The 27868-nt window shown below is 43.8% G+C and overlaps 1 protein-coding gene and 1 pseudogene across 5 annotated transcripts in view; both read left to right on the top strand.

Moving 5' to 3' along the window:
* Nucleotides 1–27868, top strand: part of REEP1 (receptor accessory protein 1) — a 127673-nt gene that overhangs the window by 49303 nt on the left and 50502 nt on the right. For 2 of the 4 annotated variants that reach the window (XM_017856314.1, XM_017856313.1), the window contains exons 2-3: nucleotides 8794–8866; nucleotides 26949–27025. In XM_017856314.1, coding sequence (XP_017711803.1) covers nucleotides 26958–27025 — 68 coding nt within the window. In that variant the 5' untranslated portion in view covers nucleotides 8794–8866; nucleotides 26949–26957. Of the gene's footprint in view, nucleotides 1–8793; nucleotides 8867–26948; nucleotides 27026–27868 lie in introns of those variants that run through there. The other 2 variants (XM_017856311.1, XM_017856312.1) reach the window with 1 other exon arrangement.
* LOC108518127 (ATP synthase F(0) complex subunit C1, mitochondrial pseudogene) lies at nucleotides 27333–27868 on the top strand (annotated as a pseudogene). Its single transcript, XR_001882298.1, has one exon. The product of XR_001882298.1 is annotated as an ATP synthase F(0) complex subunit C1, mitochondrial pseudogene (transcript).

Here is a 27868-nt window from a genome sequence, read left to right as displayed (position 1 = left end):
CTGTCTCACATGAAGGTTAAACGTGAGCACTCAAAAATAAATGGCTTATAAGTCACAATAATACAGTCTCTAGGGAGCCAAAATACATAGTGGGTCAGTTCTGCTGTTTTCCTATTTTCTCCCTCCAGCCTGTTAGTCACTGGGAGTAAGCAGAAGCCCAGGGGCTGGGACCCACGGCAACCAAAGCCCAGGTGGTTTGCTGTGCTATGGGAACCTGAGCTGTGTGCTCAGACAGAGGATCTCTTTCCCCAGATTAAGCTTCTAGAGAACCATCTTGAGTGAGGATGTTCCCTGGGGCAGTGTGGTAAAGGTCAGAGTTTCTCAAGCACTTAGATCCCAGGACCACAGCGTATCTGAGACGGTCCTTTCAGGGCTAGAGGATCAGTGGGTCTTGGAGATGGATTATGGTTTTGGCAAGGCTTGTTTTGCCACACATGGACCTTCTGACATCAGGAAGGTACTGGTTGTTTCAGAGCTTGGAGGCTGATGCTCAGGTCAACTTGATCCATTTTTGGAGACCCACGACATACCTGCCTTATGAGTGTGAATTCCTCTGAATGCTTTGGTTTTTTTAAAGGTCAGGTGTATAGAGGTGAAAATGGTAAAATTCACTCTTCTTAGTGTGAGTTTTCATTCTGAGTTTGGGCAAACATACACAGTTGTGTAAACAGCACCACAGTCAGTTGTGCAACAGCTCCATCCCTCCCCAAAATTCCTTCACATTCTTGGAGTCAACCCCCCACCTCCCCATCTAACCCAGGCAACCACTTATCTGGTTTTTGTCCCTATAAACTTCCCTTTTTCAGAAAAGCATATACCATCCTGGCCAACATAGTGAATCCCCATCTATACTGAAAGTACAAAAAGTAGCTGGGTGTGGTAGTGCATGCCTATAATCCCAGCTACTCAGGAGGCTGAGGCACAAAAATAGCTTGAACCCAGGAGGTGGAGATTGCAGTGAGCTGAGATTGCGCCGCTGCACTCCAGCCGGGGTGACAGTGAGACTCTGTCTCAAAAAACAAGAAAAGAAAGAAAGAGCATATAAATGGAGTCATAAAGCATGTTGCCTTTTGAGTTTGCTGCTTTCACTCACTGTAATGCATTTGAGACTCCAAATGCTTTTGACTGCAGCAAGGTTAGTGGTTCTGAGAGCAGCCTGGAAAGTCAGTAGCTTTCTTATACACCATTAATAACCAATAGAAAATCTAATTTTAAAAATTCATAATGCCGCCAAAAAACCCCGAAAACCTAAAGTGCCTAGCAGTAAGACAAAACATGTACAAGATCTTTATGGAGAAACTTACAACATGTAATAAAAAGACATTAAAGAAGACATGAGGAAATGGAAGCCACCACGTTCACAAAGAGGAAACTTGAAACCATAAAGATGGTGATTCTTCTAGTAAATTTTATGAATACAGTGAAATTCCAATCAAAATCTAAATAAGGTTTTATGTGGAACTTGACAAACTATCGTGAAATTTACATAGAAAAACAAAGGGTCAAGAATAGCCAAGATTCTACATTGAAATTTGTAATAAAAAAAATGGCCAAGACAATTTTAAGACTATTAGGATTTATTCTGTAGTCATGGTTGTTAATATTATGGTTATTATAAAGACATTGTGGTATAGGTGCATGGTTAGACAGTAGATCAGTCAGAGAGCTGAAAATAATACCTATGCATATTGGAAACTTTATATATGACAGGTAGCACTGCAAATCAGTGGGATGGGACAATTGGGATCCACATAGAAAATAATAAAATCGAATTCCTCACACCATACATAAAGATCAATTCCAAATGAATGAAAATCTAGTATTGAAAAAGCAAAAGTTTAAAACTCTTGTAAAAAAGTATACGTGACCAGGATTTTTTCAACAAGATAGAAAAAAGCTAGAAAAGACTGATATATTTGTCTATATAAAATTTAAAGCTGCAAGAAAATGCACCACAAACCAAGTTAAGAGAGCTTATATTGAGGAAAAACATGTGTAATGTATATGTCCAAGAAAGGATTTATACCCAAAATTCATGAAGAATTCCTAAAAATCACTAAGAACAAGATAAACTAATGGAGGGATATAAGCAGGGTAGTTAAGCAGCCCAAATGGCCAACAGGCATAAAAAGTTGTTTGACTTCACCTGCCACTGAGGAAACGCAAATCGAAACAAACGTGGGATACCATTTTACACCCATCACACTGACAAAAATCTAACAGTCTGACTACATAAGTTTGGCAAGAATGGGGAGTATTAAAATCTTTTACACTTGCAGGAAGGAGTATAAATTGGTATAGTCATTCTGGCAAGTGGTTTTGCATTATCTGCTGTACCTTCTGGCCCAGCAGTTCCACACTACGTAGATACACTAGAGAAGGTCTCAAATGTGCCCAAGGAGACATGTATAATAATGTTCGTCACAGCCCTGTTTGTAAAGGGGAAAAATAGGAAGGAACCTAAGTATGCATCAACAGAATAAACTATAATATGTTCATATAGTAAAGTAGTACACAGTGGTTTAAAAGAATCTAGAAAACCTGGATGCAGGTGGCACATATCTGTATTCCCAGCTACTTGGAAGGTTGAGGTGAGAAATCAGTGAACCCAGGAGTTCAGGACCAGCCTGGGCAACATAGCGAGACCCTGTCTCAATACAAACAAAAAAATAATTTTAGGCCGGGTGCTGTGGCTCACGCCTGTAATCCTAACATTTGGGAGGCCGAGGCGGGTGGATCACCTAAGGTCAGGAGTCCAAGACCAGTCTGACCAACATGGTGAAACTCTGTCTCTACTAAAAATACAAAAATTAGCTGGGCTGGGTGGCTCACGCCTGTAATCCCAGCTACTCAGGAGGTTGAGGAAGGAGAATCACTTGAACCTGGGAGGTGGAGGTTGCAGTGAGCCAAGATTGCGCCACTGCTCTCCAGCCTGCGCAATGGAAGCGAGACTCCGTTTCAAAAAATAAAATAAAATAAAATAAAATAAAACAAATAATTTTAAAAAATGATCTAGAAAGACAAGTGTCAACATGGATTGAATTTCAAAAACATAAGTTTGAATGAAAAAACATATCACAGTGTGATTCCATTTGTAGAATATGTAAACAGGTATAAACACTTTTTTTCTGTTTATGCATGGCTCATGTAGTTAATAAAAACATGGTGAGAGTGATAAACACCAAAGTCAGGATAGTGATGACTTTTGGGGAGGAGGAAAAGGATTGTTTCAGGAAAATACATATAGGGGTCTTCAAATACATCTGCTCTGTGTTACCGTTTTCTCCAGATTAAGAATTATAGCATATTTATTGGAATGCCAAAAGGAGCTGAAGAACCAAGGAGCATTCTTCTGTTACAGTAGACAGCAAAACAGTCTTGGAGATTAATTCTCATAAAAGTGATAAAATGGATTTATATGTTTTAGAAAGTATCTTCGGAGAACATAATTTGAAATTATATTTTATTAACAAAAGCGCAAAACATAATCAGTATAAATTTTAATACATTTTAATGCTCAGATGAAACAGTGTGCCTTCATGAATTGGAAGACTGTGCAAATTTATTTTCTTGGGTACTGTACATTGTTTTTAAAAATATGAAATAAGGCTGGGTGCAGTGGCTCACGTCTGTAATTCCAGCACTTTGAGAAGCTAAGACAGGTGAATCATTTGAGGCCAGAAGTTCAAGACCAGCCTGGGCAATGTGGAGAAACCGCAGCTCTACTAAAAATACAAAAATTAGCCAGGTGTGGTGACACACACCTGTAATCCCAGCTACTTGGGAGGCTGAGCAGGAGAATCCCTTGAACCTGGGAGGCAGAGGTTGCAGTGAGCAGAGATCATGCCACTGCACCCTAGCCTGGGCGACAGAGTGAAACTTTGTCTCAAAAAAAATTATGAAATAAGATGTGTACAGTTTTACATATATTTGTAATTATAAAGCAAGTGCTCAGGTCAAGAAATAGAGCGTTCCAGAAGCCCTTGGGTGACATACAACTTCTTCAGTGTGATTTGTTTTTTAATGCTATAAACAGCTGTATAAATAGGCTTGTTATTTCTCTTACATTTAAAAAAATTAATGTTAGAAAATATATTGCCAGCATTGATTTTAAATTTTAGCACAATTTGGGATTGGGACATGTTGGTGCCACTCTAGGATGCCTGAGAAGACTGTGGAAAATACTGGTTTGTTTCATGGTTTGCCAAGAGGACTTGGCTGTGGTCAGCAACTGCAGTGCCATAGCTTGTAGCTGTGCCTTAGGTCAGCAATCTCTCTCTTCTGGCCAGAGCTCCAGGAAGTTGATAACCAACTTCAGAGCTGTATTTTCCCTGACATTGGCCAACGGGCTTGGTATGTGGTCTTTACCATTTGGGGCCATCCCCCACTATCTGAGCATTTACAGTTTTTCTTGGGACACTGGACATTTTTGAACTCTTGGGGTTCAAAAAAATGATCCTTGGGGTTCAAAAAATGACCCTTAATGGTGGTGAAGAGTCCATGGCCCAAGGACCAGGAAACAGCGCACTAGTCTAGAAACTAGGGTTTCTCAGCAGTGGCACAATTGACATTTTGGACTGGATGATTATTTGTTGAGAGGGGCCTGTCCTGTGCATGATAGGATGTTTAGCAGCATCCCTGCCTCTACTCTCACTGGCTGCCAGTAGCACCCTCTCAGACAACCAGAGTGTCTCCAGACATTGCCCAGATTTCCCTGGGAAACGAGATCACCCCAGTGGGGAGCCACTGTGTCAGAGTGTAGTATTCACATGAGACTCATGCTCCCTTCTCGATGCCACAGCTGTGGAAGAGGTGGGTGGGGAGGCAACCTGGATGAAGACACCTAACTTGGAGCAAGAGGAGGAGTGAAGTACAAAGATAAGGGAAATGCTGCAGGCAGATTCATGGAGCCTTTACACAGGGTCAGGGCTTCAGGGTAACAGTTAATGACAGTGGTGGGGAGGGAGGGTGGATGCAGAGCTGTGAGGTGCGAGCTCCATTCAGAGATAACCGAGAGGAGTGTGTTAGTGCAGAGCCTGGTCTCTCTGGAGGATGGCACTCCAGCCTTCCACCTTCCCTCTGCTTGAGCCCAACTCGAGCATTAAAGGAACTTTAGACCATCTTATTTTACCACATTTTTTCTGACTTTGTAGAAAGTTATGTGAGTCTAGCAAGTGGGCTGAGTTCCTTGGAGAGAGATTGAAATTGCTTGTTACTCAACAGACATTTCAAGCACCCACTTAAAGGGGGAGGTGCTGTGCCAGGCATGAGGGACCCTCCTGATTGCCCAGGACTATGTGATCTGACTAGGGAGACAGACTCAGCCAGCACAGGCCGCCCCGGGAGAAGGCAGGTTCTGTTGTCAGGCTGCCTGGGTTCAGATCCCAGCTTTGTACGTGGCTGTTGTGTCTCCTTGGGTGAGTGAGTAATGATGCTAAGCCTCAGTGTCCCATTCTGTAAAATGGGGTAGTAAGAATTCTTTTTCCCTATGTATGTGAGAGGATTAATTGAAAGAATGAGTGCAGCTTGCAGAACAGTGCCTGGCATTAGTGAACACTCAATGATATAATATTATAATATTATTTTAAATGTTTTATTATTGCTGCTACTACATAAGGCCTGTCACAGGCTTAAACAGTTTCAAGAAAACTGAGGGGGCAGTAACCAAAGCCTTCACAGAAGAAGTGGCATTTCTGAGACAGGTCTTAAAGGATTAGTGGTGCTTTATCAGGAAAAACAACAGTTGTGGGATTGGGGAAGATCTTGTGCTACATTCAGACAAAAGAAAGAGCAGCCAGGAAGTCACAGATTGCAAGCAAGTGTGGTTTAATCAGGGGACAGCTGCTGGCTGCTTGGCTGCTGGCTCTGCGAACCCAAGGCTGAGGGAGGGGTGGGAAGCAAGGCTGGTGGGGCCAGTGGCGAAGGGCCGTGTGGGGGTACTTGGTCTGAAGGGGCAGAAGTACCAACCCCCTTTAGCTTGAGCCTGCTTCCTTCATTATTTCTTACATTTAAAATAGGTTAAGAAGAACTGGCCATTTTCATCCCATTTCCCCTTTCCCGGGGCAGTGAGATGCTAAGTGTTACTGAGCTTTTAGAAACTGAAAAGCAAACTCATGTGTGTAGGGACCTTGTGCTGTCACACAGGAGCCAGGCAAAGGATGCTGGCAACCAGCTCACTTCAGAAGAGTCCAGCTGACCTAGCACAGGCCTTCCTGTCTTGCCTTCCTTGCTCCATGACCACTCAGAGGGTGTCATGACACACTGGGGTTCACGGGGATCCCATCAATCGGCTGCTGGGTAGTGCTGTAACTTTCCACCTGTCTCTCCTCTGCTGCTCACATGCTGCCTCAGGGCAGGGGCTGGAAACCATCCTGGCAGACATGGGTAATAACCATGGCACCTATGCCCGAGGAATGGTGTATTTATTTACCCCCAGTCCATGGTGTTGTGCCCAAGGCTTTGCTGAATCAGCCTGGTGCCGTCTGGCATCCACCTCGCTGCTGAGACCTCAGAGACAAGGTCACGAGCGTTCCCTCATTGGTGCTGGCTTTGGCTTCCCCATTCTGATACTTCACACAGTGAACACATTCTTACTGAGTCCTTCCTGCTGTGCGGGGGACAGGGGTGTGTTATGAATGAGGGACACCATCTCTGGCTTTGTGGAACACACAGTCTTGTGGGAGAGATGCACCTTGAGCTGACCAAGTAGATACGGTGGACAAGAGCTAAGAAAGGGGCAGGTACAGGAGCTAAAAAGGGAGAGGAGCCCAATCTTCAGGGTGTGACCAGGTCAGGAAAGGCCTCCCTGAGGAAGTGAGTCTCCTGGATACCTGAGAATGCTTAGGAGGGGGCAGGCAAGGAGGCAGTGTGGAGGAGTGTGGGGACTTTCCTCACCAAGTGAGCGATGACCAAACCCAGCAGGCTTCCCCAGCCACCTCCCTCTTGGCCTGCCTGCTGTCTTTGGCACTACCCTCTCTTAAATGTTGCCCCCTCACCCCCAGTCCTACTTATTCTCCTTTCTTCCACTATTCTCTTGTACCCCCACTGGCTCATCCTGCTCTTCACACAGGTCATTTCAGACTTCCTGGAGGGTGGGCGGCTCCCCAAGGTAGTGCACAGTGGCCACAAGAAGTCAGACTTGGAGGAGGCTGGCCTGGCTGGGCTCCAGCCCCTGCCTTACGCTTCCCTGGTCACGAGGCTTTAGACAATAAGTGACTGGCTGCTCCATGCATTGGAGTCCTGTCTGTAAAAGGGGTTCCCTTGGACAAGGCAGTCTAAGTGGGATAAAGCTCTAAAGCACTTCGCACAAGGCCTGTGTGAGTCAAGAGTTAACAGCCCTCTCCCTTTCGGTGCCAGAAACAGACTTGGTTCAGTCAACTTTGTTTTCCCTGGAAACCTGATGATTGTGGAATATCAGGGTGTTCCCTGGCAACAGTGCTCATGGTAAAGCTGACCCCTGCTTGGTAAATTGCTTCCGGACTAGGAGTTCTCTGTACAGCCTCTCAATACCCAGTGAACCACAGCTTTGGGTTTCTTCAGTGTGGTGTCTTCTGTAAGTAGGCTGGCTCATTGCAGGGACTCTGAAAGCTCCATCTGTGGGGTTGTCACAGGAGATGTCAGCTCATATAGTGCCTGGGCCAGGCCCACTGCTGCACCCAGTCAGTTTGGCCCTGAGTTGGCACCCTGGGGTGACCTCATCTGTCAGGTGAAAAGATTAAACCTCCAGCTCAATTCATTCATTTACAAATATCTGTTGAGGGATTACTATGGGGTAGGTTCTGGGAACACAGTGTTGAGCAAAACAGATTCATTCTCTGCCCTCAAGGCACTTATAGTGCTGTGGAAAGAGGGCTGTCAATCAAAGCATCACACAAACAACAATAAAGGAACACTCTGATGATAGGTACATTGTGCTATGAGTGTAGTGAGGAGGTTTGAGCTAGTTAGGGAGGCCAGGGAAGAAGAAGTCATACTGGAGCTGGAATATGATGGATGAACAGGCATTAACCAGAGAAAGACGGGGAAAGGAAGACTCCAGAAGGAGAGAACAGCACAGGCAGAGGCTTTCTGGGCGGGGGATAGTGCATGATGGAGAGAATGAGGGCAGGTGGAGCTCTGCCATGCAGGTCCTGAGAGGCAGGGCTGAGCACAAGATCATTTAATGACCCAACATAGCCCTGAGCGTAGATCAGTGAGAACTGCTGCTCAAACACTGTCACGGGGCTGGTATTCTTGCTTCTTCATCTTAAGAGCAATGAGAAACAGGCTAATACAAGATGGGGATGTATTGGTGGGAGGAGGGCTTGGCCTGATTGAATTTACAATATGAAATGTGAAGAGCTTATTCTGGCTGCAGGATGCTGAGATCAAGTCCAAGGGGAGTGAAATTTGAGGGGAAAGGTTTTGATGGAAAAAAAAGCCTTAGGTGTTTGCAGGCTTAATAGAGCTTCAGAGGGGGGTTAACAGCAGGAGAGGAAAGGCAGCCTTTAATTTCAGGGGTCTTTGTGCCTTCACATCCCCATTTTTGGCTGCCATGACCCCCAACCACCCTTTCATGTTGCCAAACCACAGATTGAAGGAAGGTGGGTGTGGGCTTTAACAGAAGATAGAGGTGCCCAAGGATGCCCCAGCCGCGAGCAGAACACCTTCAGGGCATTCATAAAAATAAATCAAGCCCCACAGCAGCACTTTCTATATAGCTTAGAGAGCTGCTCTTGGCATTGAAGACAGACATTTTCCATTAAATAAGATAAATGAAAAAATCATATTTCTCTTTGTCTCTCTTCCCTCCAGGCTTATATTTGGCACCCTTTACCCTGCGTATTATTCCTACAAGGCTGTGAAATCAAAGGACATTAAGGAATATGTAAGTAGCACTGTGTATTTTGGAGGGGGTTGGCTGGAGTGAGGTCGGGTGTGAAATGTTGGGGGAAGGGGATGCCCTCCTTGCTATGGGCACTGCAAGTAGGGAAAAGGAGTCCCTTCATCACAGTTCTCATGAGACGTCTCAGGAGTCCTCTTTTCTGTCTAGACCTTCCCTTGCCTAGACCTTCCCCTGCCTAGACCTAGAGCATGGAGGTGAGAAAAGCAGGGAGGTATGGCAAGAGGCGGTGGCGTCTGGAATTGGAGGTGTCTCAGCTCTGCCACAAGCCACAAGTGACTTCACCTCTCTCAGCCTTGATTTATTTGTCTGGAAAACACTCTGTAGACCTTACAGCACCATGACGGAGAGACAGTCCAGCATTGTGGGCAGGAGCCCGGGTTCTAGAGTCTGGCAGACCTGGGTTTGGTTCCTGGTTCTGCAACTCTGTCCCATTCCATTTCTTTCATTCCATCTCCACAATTCAGGTTCTGTTGCTCTGTAACCTTCTGAGGACAGGGGATTGTCATCATCGTATATCTGTTTTCTTTCCTTTTTTTTTTTTTTTTTTTGAGCCAGAGTCTCACTCTGTCACTCAGGCTGGAGAGCAGTGGAGCAATCTTGGCTCACTGCAGCCTCCACCTCCTGGGTTCAAGAGATTCTCTAGCCTCAGTCTCCTGAGTAGCTGGGATTACAGGTGTGTGCCACCATGCCCAGATAATTTTTGTGTTTTTAGTGGAGATAGGGTTTCATCATGTTGGCCAGGCTAGTCTCGAACTCCTGACCTTGTGATCTGCCTGTCTTGGCCTCCCAAAATGCTGGGATTATAGGCGTGAGCCACAGTGCCTGGCCCCTGTATCTTCTGTAGCACATTGCAGAAGGTGAGCACACAGGAAGGGGATCTGGGAGGACTTACTGGTCAGAGGATAATATCAGTTACTGTTGGATGATCTGGGTGCTCTAATCACCACCCCTAAATATGTCCGGCACCTTCAGGCAGGAGAACCATTAGGCCACTGCTGACTGAGAAAGACCTGCTGGGTGGGTGGTGAGGGAAGGGTGTCCTTCCCCATATAGGACACAAACTCAAAGTGCAAAAGGTGTGGATTTTGTCATCAGAACACTGAGGTCGATCAAGTCCTGGCTCTGACATTTGAATGATGCAGTGCTGGGTAAGTAGCTTAAACTTCCGAGAGCCTTAAGTGTCCTCATCTGAACAATAGGGTGGGTAATAGCCATGCCTTTGCCTCTTTTACTCAGATGTCTCTTGGCAGGTTTGGCGTAGGTAAAGAAACAATTCAAAGTGGGCTTAGAAAGTCAGTATTTTCTTTCTCAGATTTCCCAAGAAGTCTTTATGATGAAACCAGCCATCTCCAGATCGACTGCAACCAGAACTCACCCCCCACCCCGCAATCTCCCACTTTCCCAGAACAACTTGCCTGGGCTTGCACCTTGCTGTTTGTAAGCAGGAAGTTCCAGAGGGGGGCAATTTTTCTTCTGGAGACCGGGTCTGTGGTATATGTGAGGGAATCTCAGAAAGCACGCTATAAATAGCTGTTAAATTGCAAGCACAGAACCTCCTGATTCAATTGACTTGGCACAGGGCAAAGCATTAGGCAGCCTCTTCTAGCCCTCCCTTTCCCAACCCTTTCCCGCCTGCCAACTGTGCCAGGGAAGGAGGCCTTACCAGGATCACTGTGGTATAAGGTCTAATCCCTTACTTTGCAGGGGCAAAAACAACTCTGTCAGCTCTTCTGAGAGAGATCAAACCCTGGTAAATTATTTTGCTCTGACTAAACTCACAGAAGCCTGGTTTATGACTAGAATGGCAATTCATTAATTTAAAGTGAAAACCATAATTGATGAGTAGAGCAGCTGTTTGTGTTGGCTGCTGAGCACATGCTTTTCCCAGTAGGGAACGTGCGAGAGTTACGATTAGAAGGTTTCTTGGTAAAAAAGGAATCTGAAGAAAGGAGCCGGGTAGTATCAGGAGGGAACTGCCTTTCTCTGCACTCACGCTCCTGTGTTTCCTTCCTGCAGTCCTTTTGACTAATGGGCCTATTTTGTTCAAGAGAGAAACCTGCGACTTTCCTTAACATACTCACACCCACACACCCACACCCACCCGGTTGGTGACCATGTCCCTTCATCCCTATCTCCTGAGTAATCTTCCAAACCAGGTCTGTCTTGCTTCTCTGCTGCCACTCTCAGAAATGAGATTCTTACCCTTTTCCCTAGGAGGTTGCAATGGCCTCCTATATTAGTTTTTTATTGTCACCATTACAAATTACCATGAACTGAGTGGCTTAAAAACCTGTGTATTATTTTGTAATTCTGAAAGTCAGAAGTCCAACAAGTCCCACTAGGTTAAAATCAAGCAGGACTGTGCTCCGTTTGGTGACTCCAGGGGAGAGGTTGTGTCCTTGCTTTTTCCAGTTCCTAGAGGCCATTCCTGCATTGTTAGGCTTGTGCCCCTTCCTCCTCCTCCTTCAGAGCCAACAACATTGCATCTCTCTGGCTGTTCTTCCATAACCACATCTCCCTCAGGCTCACTGGGAAAGGTTCTCCACTTTAAGGATTCATGTGATTACATGGGGCCACCTGGGTCATCCAGGATACTCTTCCCATCTGAAAGTCCTTAATGCTACAAAGTCCCATTTGCCATATGGGGATTAGGACATGGACATCTTTGGGGGGCCATTGTTGTGCCTATCACACCTCGTAACTGGTTCTCCTACCTCCTGTCCCTGCTTTCCCACTCTGTTGTCACATGACATCCAGTGCCATTTAAAAATGGAAGTCTATTTATTTCACTCCCCCCGGGTCAATTAATGGCTGCTTATCACCTGCAAGATCAAGCACAAATTTCATTACACAGCATTTAACACCCTTCTCAATCTTGCTCCTCCCTACTTCCCAGCCGCTTCTCTACACATCTTCAGTGCTGTAATCTCAACACCCAAGGTGTGGTCAGTGGCCAGCGTTATCCGCATCACCTGGGAACTTGTTTGAATTGAAGACTCGGGTTTGTCTTTCTGTGGAAGGCACAGAAATGGTTATCATGAAGGAAGTTTTGACTCGCATTCCCCTAGAAGTAGGAGGCATGGCATGCCACATAGGGCCACACAGGGGTACCACCAGAGTTGGTCAGGAAGCAGAGGGAGCTCTCCTAAATAAAAATGGGCATTTTCCACAGGAGCTCCAATTTAGAAACATTGTTCAGGACATTTGTGGCTGCTTATGTCTTCCAACCAAACTTACTGTACCTGGATTCAAGGTTTTGGGATGAAAACTTAAACAGAAGGGAATTTACGGGAATTTGTAGAATTGGCTAGGTAGCAAGAGAAAGATACCCAGGAACCGGGGAGGATCCAAGGAGGCTGGGTGATGCTGACGGCCCAGCTCACGCTGTAGGAAAGGGTCTGATTAGGAAACCTCTGCTGAAGTCACATCTTGGACACTGGATGCTTGTGCTTTCGAAGCATCCCCTGACAGTGCAGAGTCCTGGATAGGGGCCCAAATAGCAGGACTTGCCTCCCACAAAGATGCTCATGTTGGGGGATGTCTCCCAATTTAGAAGGCTTTGGATGCTGAGTACTCATGGAAAAAAAAAAAAATAACCAATACAGCTGACTCTTAGGCTGCCCCAAAACTACATCCACATCCACATCCATTCCTTTGCCCATATTTTGGCTTTAAAAACAAGCTTCCAACAAGAATTCTATACAACTCACTCACTTGTCAAATCCAAATTCTGTAAGTTTGCTGAGTCTAGCTCCAGGCCCAGTATCCCTGGGCAAAGTCCTCTCCTCCTCTGGTTCTGACAAGACCCAACCTTAATATTCAGCATTCCAAACACTGAATTGTTAAGTTAACTGTCACCAGTGCAGCTCACATACTATTTTAGTGGGGAGAGAAAGAATTAAAATATAATTACTTAAAATATTAAAATCTATACTTAACACAGAAAGGAGGAAAATATGTATAGAAGATATAGTCCGTAACATCATGCAACTGGTCATGAGTTCATAGCTGTATTTGTGTCTTTTGTTAAAAGAAAAAAGTTTTTAGAGGGTAGAATCATGACTCTTGTATGAATATAAAATGAACACATGTTGAAGATTTTGCTTAACTTACTAATGAGGCAACCAGTAAGGTGTTCAAAGGAAACCCCAAATAACAGACATATGTAGGCAATCAGAAATGTCGAAATTGATTTGTTAATAAATATTAAACTGATTACTTGGAGGGTGGGATGGGGAGATCAGTTGTATCTCTGCTGGACAAAATTTATTTGCACCTCTATGGGTGAAACCATATGCATTGCCATCAGTTTTAACTTACCAAGTTGTAAAATAGCTCAAAGACATTGAAAAGCAGGACACCTGCAGAATCAAGATAATTCAGAAGGACATGCTGGACACCTAGCATTCCACAGGACACCCATTCTGAAGTCTTTCTCGGGTTTTCCTGAGGCTTTCCTCTTCCGCTATCCAATTCATGCTCCCGTTGCCTAAAGCTAGAGCTTTAGTGGGATTGGTTCCTTATCCTGTAATGGGGCCCAAATCTTCATTCCTGAGGAATCTGAGGTCTTGGCAGTTTTGCCTCTGTAGGGCTGTAGTAATGACCCATTGACTTTTTTTTTTTTTTTTTTTGATACAGAGTCTCGCCCTGTCACCCAGGCTGGAGTGCAGTGGAACAATCTCGGCTCACTGCAACCTCTGCCTCCCAGGTTCAAGTGATTCTCCTGCCTCAGCCTCCCGAGTAGCAGGAATTACAGGCGTGCACCACCATGTCTGGCTAATTTTTGCATTTTTGTAGAGATGGGGGTTTCACCATGTTGGCCAGGCTGGTCTTAAACTCCTGACCTCAGGTAATCCACCTGCCTTGGCCTCCCAAATTGCTGGGATTATAGATGTGAGCCACCACGCCAGCCAAACCATTGACTTTTACCCCTGAACAAGACAGCCCTAGGAGGCCCCCCCAAGGCTGTTTGACTTCCATCTACTCTTCTTTCTGCCTCATTGTGTAGCAGCAGTCCTGGTTCCCCTTGATAATTAGGATCAGTTACCCCTTCAAAGCCCATAAGCCCCTTTATCATCTATTTCCTACTGGAGTGAGTATTGTGAAGCCACCAGGAGACAATACAAGTCTCTGCTTCCACTTCATTGAAACCATTTTGTATCCCCTGGTGGAAGCATCCATCCCTTAAGTACTAAAATCATCAAGAAGCAGAGATCAGAGGTTTGGGGATGAGAAGCAAAAATGTTGTGAATGGGTTAGAGCAGTGATTCTCAACCTTTAACATGCATATGAATGAACAGGGGATCGCCTTAAAAGCAGATTATATCCAGTAGGTCTGGGGTGGGGTCTGAGATTCTGCATTTCTAACAAGCTCCCAGATGATGCCAACAGTGCTGGTCCATGGACCTCACTTTCATTGCAAGGAGCTGGCATTAGGCTTAATCATAGATTAAGGAACCCTCATTTCCTTGGTTCCTGCACCTTTAGATTATGGCTAAGAAGCACCACCATATGTTAGTCACTGGTTCAGAGGAGAAACTGCACCCTCCAGGACTGCACACCAATCTCATAAAATGCTGACTCCCACCTGGTTTGCTTTCAGAACCCTCCAATGCCAGGTAGCACCGTATAAGGCCAGCCACTGCAGGGCATTGGGTGTGTGATAAGATCAGTGACTCCCCAAAGCATCAGCCTATTGCCTTATTTCTTTTGCTATAAAGGAGGGTCCTTGATGAGAAGTAGTATTGTGTGGGATGCATCAAAAGGAGAAGGGTAATCCCTGCGTCCACAGCTTGCTGTGTGGCTGCCGGAAGCAGAGCAGTAGGAAAAGCAAGTCCACATGCAGAAAAAAATGAATATTCCAGAAAAGACCCTATGCCACCCACTCCATGAGGGAAGGGGCATGGTGGAGTGAACCTGCTTCCAGAAGACTGGCTGATGCCTTGGGATATGGTATCACCCTGGAGATGCTTGATCATTGCTGCTGGCAACATGATCTCTGAGCAGTGGTTGTGGCCAGGTCAGCCTTGCTGAGAGGGATGTCACATTGCTGAGCCCGTATCCTACCTCTTTCACTTCCACTTGGCTGCTTGGTATATGACCCCATTGAACATGCACTATCAAGCCTGAGGAAAGAGGCTGGCCGACATCCACAGACCTGACCATCTCATGCACTCGGTCACTAGGAGCCTCCTCTGCCATGGGACCTATTGGTGAGCATAAGCTTTGGGCCACCAATATATTCATTCTCTGCGCCCATTCACCTCATTTCCAGACCTCCTCAACAGGAGTCTCTCAGCCTCACTTCTTCCAAGAACCTCATCCTCTAGACAGAGCCTTAGCTGGTGTTTGAAAATGTGCCTGGGATTTGTTTTACTTAGGGATGGAAAGACACCAAGATGTGGAAATGACTGTCACGAAGGAAGAAGTCTAGAAGTGGGAGGGCCACATGCTTTGTAGGGTCACCAGGCCAGTCAGGAGGCTGATGGAGAGTAGGAAACGTGGGCAGTGGCCTTCGTTGTGGTTTCTGTGATAAAGGTAAGGCAAGACAGGGTAAACAGATTTCACATTGGCTAGGTGGCATCATTTCAGCAGGCTCCAAGGTGTGGGCGCTGCCTCTAGTTGTCTGGGACCTGGCTCTGGGGTGGTTATGGTTGGGGAATATTGCTCAACTTGTGGGAACTCCATAAAGAAAGTAATTTAGAGTATAGGCTCTGGACTGGTTAGTTTGCACATGAAGGATGTGCTGGGGCAAGGCTAGCCCTGGAAGGGCAGTCCCTCTGTAATTAGTGAGGCCCCAGATGCCAAAGCATCAAGAACACAGAAAATAAGAAAATGGAGTTCATATACCCGGTGACAGTGCGTGAACATTAACTCAGGGCATTTCTCCCTCCAGGCTAAGTGCCCTGCTCAAATTCCTGCCCGCAGGGGAATTTCACTTCCCCACTCTCCCAGGGTCACCCCTGACTATATAGCCATCCACGGTGAGCTCATACAATCAGATGGTGCAGAGTCATCTGTAAGGCAGGCTTGACTTTTTTCTTTCTGTCATTTGGCACAGGGAATTCCCTGTGAGGCTGAAGTGCAGGGCCCAGATGCATGAGGGGTGTGAAAGGCTTGAGAAATTGAGTGTGCCTGGTTAGAGGAGAGTGCAAAGGTGAGGTGAGGCTAAAGAAGTGGCTAAGCCTCCTCCTCTGCAACCCATAGGGAGGCCTTTGGCAGGCTGCCAGAAGCTCTGGCAGTGGGGTAGAATGGACCACGGAATTTCAGCCAGCTGCTGTGGCTCATGGAAAGTCTCCAGGCCACTTCCTACCCTGAGCTCTGGAGCTTCTTGCTGTGGCTGAGGGTCACAGCATCTTTCCCATCTCTTCACTCCTAGATCCTGCTCCTGACCAGTTTAGAGAGACTCCCCAGTCATGCTGTCAATGTTCCATTTGTCCAGGAGAGTTACTCCTGAATATTACCTTTCAAATTGGCCATAGCTGCCTCTCTCTATTCTGACTGAAGGCTTACCCAGGCTCCTCATCCCTATCTTGCAGGGAGGTTTGGATAGAATCTTTCAAACATGGAAAATTATATTTCAAACCTTGGGGAAAATAACTGTCATTTGATTTCCACGAGGAATGATGGAGAAAACCATTTCCTAGTAATTTTAGATGGATATGGTTTCCATCTCTGAGTCACCAGTGTTCCTTTGACCTTGTTAGCCTCAATGAATCATTCTCAGCTCCTTCTTTCTGCATGAAAGTATTTCAAAGGAGTGCATCATGGGAACTTCTTCAGGAGAATGCATTAAATCCCCTCTCAGACATGGCTGCAGCATCTCTGTCCATAGCCTCAACCTCCTTCCTGAGTTTGGTCTAGGAGTCTGTTGGGCATTTTTCTTGGCTGCCCTGAGGCACAGAAAGCTCGAACTCTTCTGCCTAAATTGGCTCTTTCTTTACTTTCTTGTTGGTGCAAGTGGCCCCATAATTATCAGTCACTGATGCCCTGACTTCACCAGGTGCCTTTCTTCCCATGTTTATGGAGTCATCTACTCAGTAGGCACTCATAGGGAGCATCTGTTGCCTCACAAACTGTCTAATTCTGTCTTTTCTTCTCAAAAAGCCATCTAGACAGTCTTTCTCAAAGTATATTCCTTCTTAACCTTTTGAAACCATTTCTTTCTGTTCCATTCACAGTGCCAGTATTCTAATCTGGTCGTTTGAAACATACTCATTCAGTACCTACTATATGTCAGGAACTGTTCTGGGTACTAGAGATATAATGATGTATAAGAAGAACTGGTCTCCACCCTCTGGGAGCTTACAGTGTATTGGGAAAAGCAAGGGAATAAACAGGTACTTTCAAAGCAGTGTGATAAATGTTACGACAGGGAATGCGTGTGGTACTATAGAGAAAGACAAGGAGAGGGTACTTACCCAAACTTTGGGTACGTCCTAGAGGAGGTCATGTTTTTGCTGAGATGAGAGAGCTGAAATCAGAGGCAAAAAAAGATGCTCTGTTGAGAATTGAAAGATTCGTTATGGTTGGAGTGGAAAATGTGAGAGGGTAGGGGTGTGGATGAGCTTTTGATGAAAATAATTAGGGGCCAGTTTGCGGGTGTGGTGGATCACACCTGTAATCCCAGCACTTTGGGAGACTGAGGCAGGTGGATTGCTTAAGCTCAAGAGTTCAAGATCAGCCTGGGCACAATGGTGAGACCCTGTCTCTACAAAAAATACAAAAAAACTAGCTAGCCTTGGTGGCATGCACCTATAGTCCCAGTTACTCAAGAGGCTGAGGTGGGAGAATCACTTGAGCCCAGCAGGTCGAGACTGCAGTGAGCTGTGTTCGCACCAGTGCACTTCAGCCTGAATAACAGAGTGAGACCCTGTCTCCCCTCAAAAAACAAAAAACAAAACAAAAAAAACATAGGGGCCAGTTTATGCTAGGCCTCATAAGCCAATGTAAGGAATTTGGGCTTTATCTTAACAACAGTAAGGAACTATTGAAGGCTTTAAACTAGGAAAGAGAATCACCCACTTTAGGCTTAAGAATTTGTTTTTTGTTGTTGTTGTTGTTGTTGTTGTTGTTGTTTTGAGACAGGGTCTTGCTCTGTTGCCAAGGCTGGACTACAGTGATATAATCACAGCTCACTGCAGCCTCGACCTGCCCAAGCTCAGGTGATCCTCCTGCCTCACCCACCCTCGTAACTGTAACTACAATTGTGCATCACCATGCCCAGCTAATTTTTCTGTTTTTTATAGAGACAGAGTTTCACCACATTGCCCAGGCTGGCCTCAAACTCCTGGGCTCAGGTGATCCACCTGCCTCAGCCTCTGAAAGTGCCTCAGTTCAGGCATGAGCCACCATGCCTGGCCTTAGGAAAATCATTTTGGCTGGAATTTGGAGGATGGATTGTGAAGGGGACAGAGGTGTAAAGGCCAGCATAAAGTTATAACTCTATTCTAAACAGGAGATGGTGGTGGTCTGAAGTAAGGAAATGGCAGAGGGGAATGGAGAAAATAAGATAGCTTCAAGAAAAAACAAGAGGGTAGAAGTGACAGAACTTGGGGACTGGTTACCTGTGTTAGGTGAGGAATGTACAGATTTCCCTAGGGACAGTGTCTAGTCTAGAGTTAGAAGCAGATGTCTAGAACAGAGCCCTAGGGAGGAAATGAAGAGACTGAGAAGAAGTGGCAAGAAAAGCAAGTGGAAAACCGGGACAACTGTAGTGTTGGGAGAGCTTTTCAGTATGTGATTGTTTCACTAACAGCTGAAAAGTCAAGCAAGTCAAGTAAAAACTGAAAAGAGGTTTCTTACCCTTCCTTGAAGTATGTTACAAAGTGGAGGCCCCAGTGAGAACAATTTTGATGTAATGGATGCACTGCAGTGAGCAAGTGAGGAATGAGAAAGTAGATCCTGCAAGTATAGATGACTCAATGGAGATGTTTGTAGCTAAGGGTTGCATCAAGGAAAGAGATTTTTAAAAAATTTTCTGAGATGGAGTTTCGCTCTTGTTGCCCAGGCTGGAGTGCAGTGGCATGATCTTGATTCACTGCAACCTCTACTTCCCGGATTCAAGCAATTCTCCTGCCTCAGCCTCCTGAGTAGCTAGGATTACAAGTGGATACCACCAAGCCTGGCTTTTTTTTTTTTTTTTTTTTTTTGTATTTTTAGGAAAGACAGGGTTTCACCATGTTGATCAGGCTGGTCTCAAACTCCTGACCTCATATGATCCACCCGCCTCAGCCTCCCAAAGTGCTAGGATTACAGGCGTGACCCACCATGCCTGACCAAGGAAAGGGATTTTAAAATTGTTATCATTGCCTTTTGCTCTAATTGAAGACCCAAAGCATGAATTGACTACTAAAAAGAAAAAGCCTATAGAGAAGGAATTCAGGCTCCTGCCAATGTGTCTGGATACTGGTGTTGAGAATTCCCAGATCCTGAGCCCCAGCAGGCTATAGACTTTACAGTTGGACAAAACCTCATTTGCCCCCTGCTAAGGAGTCAGTCCTGCTACAGACAACCTTGGCAGTGCTGTCTCAGACAGTAGTTATTTGATAGACTAAACCTACCTTGTTTTTCTGATAGAGAAGATCTGTAAGTAATCCATTGAGAAACATGTTTTAGAGTCACAAAGACAACAGGGATTCACCAGAACAGCTTTCATTTTTGAAAGATATTTTTGCTGGGTATAGAATTCTTGGGTGATGATTTTTTTTTCCTTTTAGCACTTTAAGATGTTGTTCCATTTTCTCTGATATTCATTGTTTCCAATGAAAAGTCAGCTATAATTCTTATTCCCATTCTCCTGTGTGTAATGTTTCTTTCCATCCTCTCTGCTTTTAAGATTTTCTACATGGTTAGGATTATTCTTTTTTTTTCTTCTTTTCTTTCTTTCTTTCTTTTTTTTTTAAAGCAGTTTTGCTATGACTGCCCTAGGTACGGTTTTCTTTTTCTTTGTATTTATCTTGCTTGGGATTCACTGAGTTTCCTGGTTCTTTGGGTTTGTTTGTTTGTTTGTTTGAGACAGAATCTTGCTCTGTTGCCCAGGCTGGAGTGCAATGACATGATCTCGGCTCACTGCAAACTTTGCCTCCTGAGTTGAAGCAATTCTTGTGCCTCAGCCTCCTAAGTAACTGGGACTATAGTCACTCACCACCATGCCCAGCTAATTTTTACATTTTCAGTAGAGACAGGATTTCACCATGTTGCCCAGGCTGGTCTAGAACTCCTGGCCTCAAGTAATCCACCTACCTCAGCCTCCCAAAGTGCTCCCATCACGCCTGATCAGGGTTTGTTATTTTTTATCAAATTTTAGAACTTTGTAGCCAGTATTCTTCAAGTGTTTTTTTGGTTCCATTCTCATGTTTCTTTCCTTCTGGAATTCCTATTACATGTATGTTAGACTGCCTGATGCAGTTCAACAGATATTGAGCCTCTCAGTGTTGTTTTCCAATCTAGGCTTTAGTCTGCATGGCTTTAGTCTGGATTTATCTTCAAATACACAGATCTTTTCTTTTGTTGTATCCAATCTGCTATTAATTCTGTCATACTGTTTCATTTCAGATATTGTGCTTTGAATTCTAGGATATCATATGTTTCTTTTTTAAGAGTTTCTTTCTTTCTCTTGAAATCCCCCATCTCTCCACTCATTATATTCACATTTTCTTTTAGATTATTTAGCATAGTTAGACTTTTTAAAGAAAAATATGGCTGGGTGTGGTGGGTCACACCTGCAATCCCAGCACTTTTGGAGGCCAAGGCGGGCAGATCACCTGAGGTCGGGAGTTCAAGACCAGCCTGACCAACATGGAGAAACCCTGTCTCAACTAAAAATACAAAATTAGCCAGGCATGGTGGCGCATGCCTATAATCCCAGCTACTTGGGAGGTTGAGGCAGGAGAATCACTTGAGCCTGGGAGGCAGAGGTTACAGTGAGCTGAGATTGCACCATTGCACTCCAGCCTGGGCAACAAAAGTGAAACTCCATCTCAAAAAACAAAACAAACAAACAAGAAACAAAAGAAAAATAATACTGAACACATCCTTTTCCTCCTAGGATAAGTATCTTGTTATGTGGTGACAAAACAAAAGTTAGTTTTCATAATAAAAGCTTTGTTAATAAGTTGCTGTGTATCTGCTTATCTTCTTTGTGAAGTGTCTGTTCAAATCTTTTGCCCATTTTTTAATTGGGTTGTTTTCTTATTGTTGAGTTTTAAGAGTTCTTTGTATACATTGAGTACAAGTCCTGTATCAGATATGTATCTTGCAAAATATTTTCTCCCAATCTGTGGGAGAAAATTGAGTTGTTTTCTTATTGTTGAGTTTTAAGATTTTTTTGTATATTTTAAATATAAGTGCTTTATCAGATATGTATTTTACAAATATTTTCTCCTAGTCTCCTTGTTCTCTAAATGTTATCTGTGCAGAGCAGAAGTTTTTGATTTTATTATTATTTCTTTCCTGACCACCTACTACCATCATGTCCTACACTAGTGTTTCAGGTTTATTTTTAAATGTCCTTTGCTGGGAGAAAGGGTCCATTCGTTCAGTTGGGAGCTTAGAATTTTATTTTTGGCTTACAATCCAGTATGTAGGTGGTTTGCTGGTAGCCTAAGAATCAAAAGAGCAATGCAAAATTGATACTTTGGCTTTGTTAGAATTCCTCACCTCACAGGGACTTCAGACCTCACTAGACAAATTGTAATATTGTCAAACCAAGGTAAAATATTTAGGACATTTGTCACTGAATGCCACAAAGTGTTATAATCTAGGAGTTAGCTAATTTTGCAGATGAAATGGCCTGTGACAACAAATTTAACTTAGACAATTTGGGGGACTAGTAGGATATTTTCCACAGTGGAGTCCAGGGTCAAAAGATAAAATTACAACAAATTAAGTTTAAATACCTCAGTTGGCTTTATTGTGAGCCTAGAATTGGGCAACACTTCATTCTATAAAATAGAACAAGTGTTCTAATAAGCTGAACTGAAGGGATTGGCTTTATAGAGAGAAGGGATGAAGAAAAAAGTTTTTAATTTTAATGAAGTCCAACTTAACGATTTTTTTCTTTCATAGATCATACCATTGATGTTGTATCCAAAAACTCAGTGCCAAGCCCGAGGTCTTTATATTTTCTTATATGTTGTCTTCTGGAAGTTTTTTTAGTCTTGTGTTTTGCATTTAGACCTATGATCCATTTTGAGTTAATTTTTGTGAAAGATGTAAGGTGAGTGCCTAGATCCATTTTTCATTGTTGTTATTGCATGTGAATGTCCAGTTTTCCCAGCATCATTTGTTAAAAAGACCATCTTTTCTCTACTGAATTGCTTTTGCTCCTTTGTCAAGGATCAAATGACTATACTTGTATGGGTCGATTTCTGGGATCTGTGTTCTGTTCCATTGATCTATTTGTTTATTTTTTCACCAATTCCACGTGGTCTTGATTATTTTAGCTTTATATTAGGTCTTGAAGTCTGATAGTTTTAGTCTTTCAATGTTGTTCTTCTTTGGTATTATATTAGTTGTTCTGGTCTTTTACCTTTCCATATAAACTTTAGAATCAATTTATTGATATCCATAAAAACTTGCTGGGATTGTGATTGGGGTTGCATTGAATCTATAGCTCAAGTTGGGAAGAAGTGACATCTTGACAATATTGAGTTCTCCTAAATGTGAACATGAAATATTTCTCAATTTATTTAGATCTTTGATTTCTATCATTTTTATAGTTTTCTTTATATAGACTTTTTACATATTCTGTTAGATACATTTCTAAGTTATTCATTTTTAGGTGGTACTAACATAGGTAGTATTTGTGTTTTAATTTCAAGTTCCAGTTATTATGTAGGAAAGCAATGGACTTTCATGTATTCACCTTGTATCCTGCAACCTTGCTATAATCATTTATTAATTCCAGGAGGATCTTTTGGTGAGTTCCTTGGAATTTTCTACATAGACAGTTACACCATCTATGAGGAAAGATAGTTTTATTTCTTTCTTCCCAGTCCATATATGTTTTCTGTTTCTTGTCTTATTGCATTATCTGGCACTTCCATTATGATATAGGAGTGATAGAAGAGAATATCTTTGCCCTTTTTCTGATCTTAGGAGGAAATCATCTATTTTCTCACCAGTGAGTCTAATGTTAGCTGCAGGGTTTTTTTTTTTTTTTAATATGTTATTTATCAAGTTGAGGAGCTTCCCTTCTATTTTTACTTTGCTAAGGTTTTTTTTAACGTCACAAATGGGTGTTGGATTTTTTTCATTACCGATTCAGTTTCTTAAATAGACTGTGGGCCCTTTGCACATTTTTAACTAGGTTATGTACTCTTTTATTGTTGAGTTGTAAGAGTTTTTTCCGCCGGGTGCGGTGGCTCAAGCCTGTAATCCCAGCACTTTGGGAGGAGTCGCTGTGGGATCACGAGGATCGCAAGACCTCCTGGGCTAACTGCGGTGAAACCCGTCTCTACTAAAATACAAAAAACTAGCCCACCGAGGCGTCGGTGGCGGTGCGCGTAGTCCGCTCTCGAGGCTGAGGCAGGAGAATGGCGTGCACCACCGGGAGGCGGAGCTTGCAGTGAGCCAGATTGCGCCATGCACTCCAGCCCTGGGTTACACAGCAAGACTCCATCTCAAAAAAAAAAAAAAAAAGGTTTTTTATATATTTAGTATAAGTACCTTATCAGATGAATGATGTGCAAATGTTTTCTACATTTTATGGATTGTCTTTTTACTTTCTTGATGGTGTCCTTTGAAGCAAAAAAGTTTTTAATTTTGAAGAAGTCTAATTTGTCTTCTTTTTGAGGTAGGATCTTGCTCTGTTGCCCTGGCTGAAGGGCAGTGACATGATCATAGCTTACTGCAGCCTTGAACTCCTGGGCTCAAGCCATCCTCCTGCCTCAGCCTCCCAAATAGCTAGCTAGGACTAGAGGTGTGTGACACCATGCCTGACTACTTTTTGAGATTTTTAGTGGAGACAGTGTGTATTAGTCTATTTTCACACTGCTATAAAGAACTTCCCTGAGGCTGGGTAATTTAGAAATGAGATTTAATTGACTCACAGTTCTGCATGGAGAGGGAGACCTCAGGGAACTTACAATCATGATGGAAGGTGAAGGGGAAGCAGGCACCTTCTTCACAAGCTGGCAGGACAGAGAGAGAGAGCAGAGGAAACTACCTCTTTTAAAACCATTAGATTTTGTGAGAACTCACTCACCATCATGAGAACCACATGGGGGAAACCGCCCCCATGATCCAATTACCTCCCACCAGGTCCATCCTCTGACATGTGGGGATTAAAATTGGATTACAATTTGAGATGAGATTTAAATGGGGACACAGCCACACAGTCAAACCATATCATGGGGTCTCATTATGTTGCCCTGGCTGATCTCAAATTCTTGGCCTCAAGCAATTCTCTCACCTTGGCCTCCCAATAGATTTTTTTTTTTTTTTTTTTTTCCCCAAGGCAGAGTCTCGCTCTGTCACCCAGGCTGGAGTGCAGTGGCCCAATCTCAGCTCACTGCAACTTCCTCCTGCCGGGTTCATGCCATTCTCCTGTGTCAGCCTCCCAAGTAACTGGGACTACAGGCACCCGCCACCATGCCCGGCTAATTTTTTGTATTTTTAGTGGAGATGGGTTTTCACCGTGTTAGCCAGGATGGTCTCGATCTCCTGACCTTGTGATTCACCTGCCTCAGCCTCCCGAAGTGCTGGGATTACAGATGTAAGCCACCGTTCCTGGCCTTTTAGTTTGTTTTTGTGTGTTTGCGTGTGCTTTTTGTGGTATATCTAAGAAAGCATTGCCTGATCCAAGGTCAGAAAAATTTAATTATACGTTTTCTTGTAAATGTTTTGTAATTTTAACTGTTACATTTAGGTCTCTGATCCGTTTGAAGTTAATTTTTGTATATGGTGTGAAGTTGTTCAACTTTATTCTTTTACATGTGGATATCTAGTTATCTCAAAACATATTGATACCTTTTAAAGCCCTTGTCTGCTAATTTTAATATTTAAGTCATCTGTGGATCTGTTTCTATTGACCAATTTTCTCCTAACCATGGATTATATTTTCCTATTCCCTCACATATATAGTATTTTATTGTATACAGAAACTTGTGTGTGATTCATTGTGGAAACCCCAGATATTTTATACATTTTTCTTATTTTTTATGTTTATAGCTTTAGGGGGTACAAGTGCAGGTTTGTTACATGGATATATTGCATAGTGATGAAGTATGGGCTTTTAGTGTAACCAACACCCAAGTAGTGTAAACTGTACCCATTAGGTAGTTTCTCATCCCTCATCCCCTCCTACTTTCCCACCTTTTCAAGTCTCCAAAGTCTATGAAGCCACTCTCCATGTCCATGTGTACACATTATTTAGCTCCTATTTATAAGTGAGAACATGCAGTATTTGACTTTCTGTTTCTGAGTTATTCTACTTATGATAATGGACTCCAGTTCCATCGATATTGCTGCAAAAGACATGATTTTTTTTTATGGTTGAGTAGTATTCCATTGTGCATATATGTATATACACCCCAATTTCTTTATTCAGTCATCCATTGATAGACACTTGAGTTGTAGATTTATTTTTGCCTTCTTGTGAAGAATGTTGAGTGTTGTTCTAGCAGGCAGTTAAATTCAGGCAGATCACCTTGACCCTGTAGCAGCTAGATAAGTTTTGTTTGGACAGGTGTATTTCAATTTTGCTCTTAGTCATAGAGTTAAGCTCTTAGTGTTAGGATGTAATTTTTACTGCTAAGATGTGGTCCTCCAGGTGTTTCACTGGAAATTCCTAATGCTTACCAAACCCCTCTAACTTTGCATGACTTGAATTCCAAACTTTGTTTCCCCAACAGTGGGCAGAAGCTGAATCTCTGCTCAACTCTGAGCTTTTCAACTTTCCAGCTGTTTATATCTACATTTATATCTATATGTATTTATATCTATATTATTATACAGACTTCTTTGTTTGGAGTCTTACCTGCTTCTGTGCATTTCAGGGACCTGCCAGGTTTTTGAAGGGAATTTATATATAGATTTTTGGGGCTGCCCCTTTATGGCTTCCCTATTTCTGAGATTTTTCTCTGTCCAATTCCAGCATCTCTGGCAGTCTCAAACTCCACTTTCCATTTCTTTGGACAAATAAGACTGTGGATTTGTGCTCGAGTTCTGTCGGCCCCATGATGTGCAGAGTGAGGACTGTCCTCAGCCACACTGACCTGTGCTAACCCAGTGTGCTTCCTGTACTCCAAAGCTTGAATCCCTTGCAATCTCTGTCTGCTTTTTATATTGCTCTCCAGTGCCTTCAAACAGTTGTTTTGAAATATTTTGTTTGGTGTTTATTATCATTATTAGTAGGAGCCTTAGTTCAATATAAGCTACCCTACTTTTGCCAGAAGCCAGAAGGAGTAGACTAAGGAATCTGGACTTGATTCTGCAGGCTGGGATATTTTAAATGGGGTGATAGTCTGATGAGTTTATACTTTCGGGAGAATAGTACAGGGGTCGCCTGGTATTAGAATGGGTTGCTGAGGGGAAGTCACGAAACAAGGGAAGTAGGAGTAGTTTAAGAGAGAGGGGGAAAAGGCCTTAGTTAGGGGAGAAAGGCAGTAGAAATTAAAAAGGATGGTCACATGGGAGAGATAAAAAGGAAGATCAGGATTCTTAGATTACTACCACGCCATCCCAGAGAGTCTGGCCCAGTTACACTTCATTCCAGGGTGTGTTTGTGTGGAGGCCTAGAGCATTTTCTCCCCTGATGTTAGTTCTGAAAAATGACCTGACTGAATCCTGGGTCACTCTTGGTCTGCAAGTCTCCCTGGCTCACTTGTGGGCCACTTGACCTTCAGCCTGAGTCAGCTGTGGAATAGCCCATTTGCTTCCACTTTCAAGATCTGGAGCAGAACTGGACATAAGCTGAGGAAGGATAAGGAGAAGGCTACAAATGCAGGCTGCGCCACCTGGATGTGCCTCTGTAACTGCCACCAGGGCCTGTTCTTCCTGGTGTTGGGCAGCATTTTTCCTAGACCTTTTCTACCAGCTGTGTTGCTTTCTGTTTCAACAGGTCAAATGGATGATGTACTGGATTATATTTGCACTTTTCACCACAGCAGAGACATTCACAGACATCTTCCTTTGTTGGTAAGTACTCCAAGAGTTGGGACGTTTCTAAGGATGATTTTGCTTAGTGTCAGTCAGGGGGATATGGGAAAGGGCTGAACCCAGCCTCAAACCTCACCTCAGACCAGAGACACAAGTGCAGGGATGTTAACTGGAGCATTTTCAATAGATTAGTCTACAAAGTTGTTCTTCAAGTAAATATTTATTGAATGACCCTATAAAGAACAGTTATTGTTCTAAGCCCTGTGAATATAGTCATGGACAAGACAGATACACATCCTCAATTAATGGAGTTGGTAAAGACGCATTCGTATGTTAAAAAAGAAAAGGAGCGAGGAGACCAAGGGCTAAAGCTGGGAACTGAAAAAATGCAGACTACCGGGGCATTACTCATTTCTCCAGCTCTGATCCGCTGTACCAGGGGTCTAACCAGGCCTGTGTCTGACTCCTTCCTGAATAGCCCAGTGAATTCATCTAAACAGCCTTCCCACAGCAGCTTCCCACTCCAGGTGGCCAGACGGGAGTTCCAGACCAGTGTTGTCTCCCGGGACATTGACACAGCAGCCAAGTTTATTGGTGCTGGGGCAGCCACAGTTGGTGTGGCTGGTTCAGGGGCTGGCATTGGAACGGTGTTTGGCAGCTTGATCATTGGCTATGTCAGGAACCCATCTCTCAAGCAGCAGCTCTTCTCCTTTGCCATTCTGGGCTTTGCCCTGTCTGAGGCCATGGGGCTCTTCTGTTTGATGGTCGCCTTCCTCATCCTCTTCGCCATGTGAGGCTCCGTGGGGGTCACCTGCCTGTTGCCGCTGCAACTCCACGCCATTCCTGGTGCTGGGGTGTACTAAGCTTTACCATTAAACACAA

This window comes from Rhinopithecus bieti, unplaced genomic scaffold (genome assembly GCF_001698545.2).
Source record: "Rhinopithecus bieti isolate Rb0 unplaced genomic scaffold, ASM169854v2 scaffold_44368, whole genome shotgun sequence".
Taxonomy (NCBI): Eukaryota; Metazoa; Chordata; class Mammalia; order Primates; family Cercopithecidae; genus Rhinopithecus; species Rhinopithecus bieti.
The sequence above is the reverse complement of the archived record's forward strand: the minus strand, read 5'-3'. Positions and strand labels throughout refer to the sequence as shown.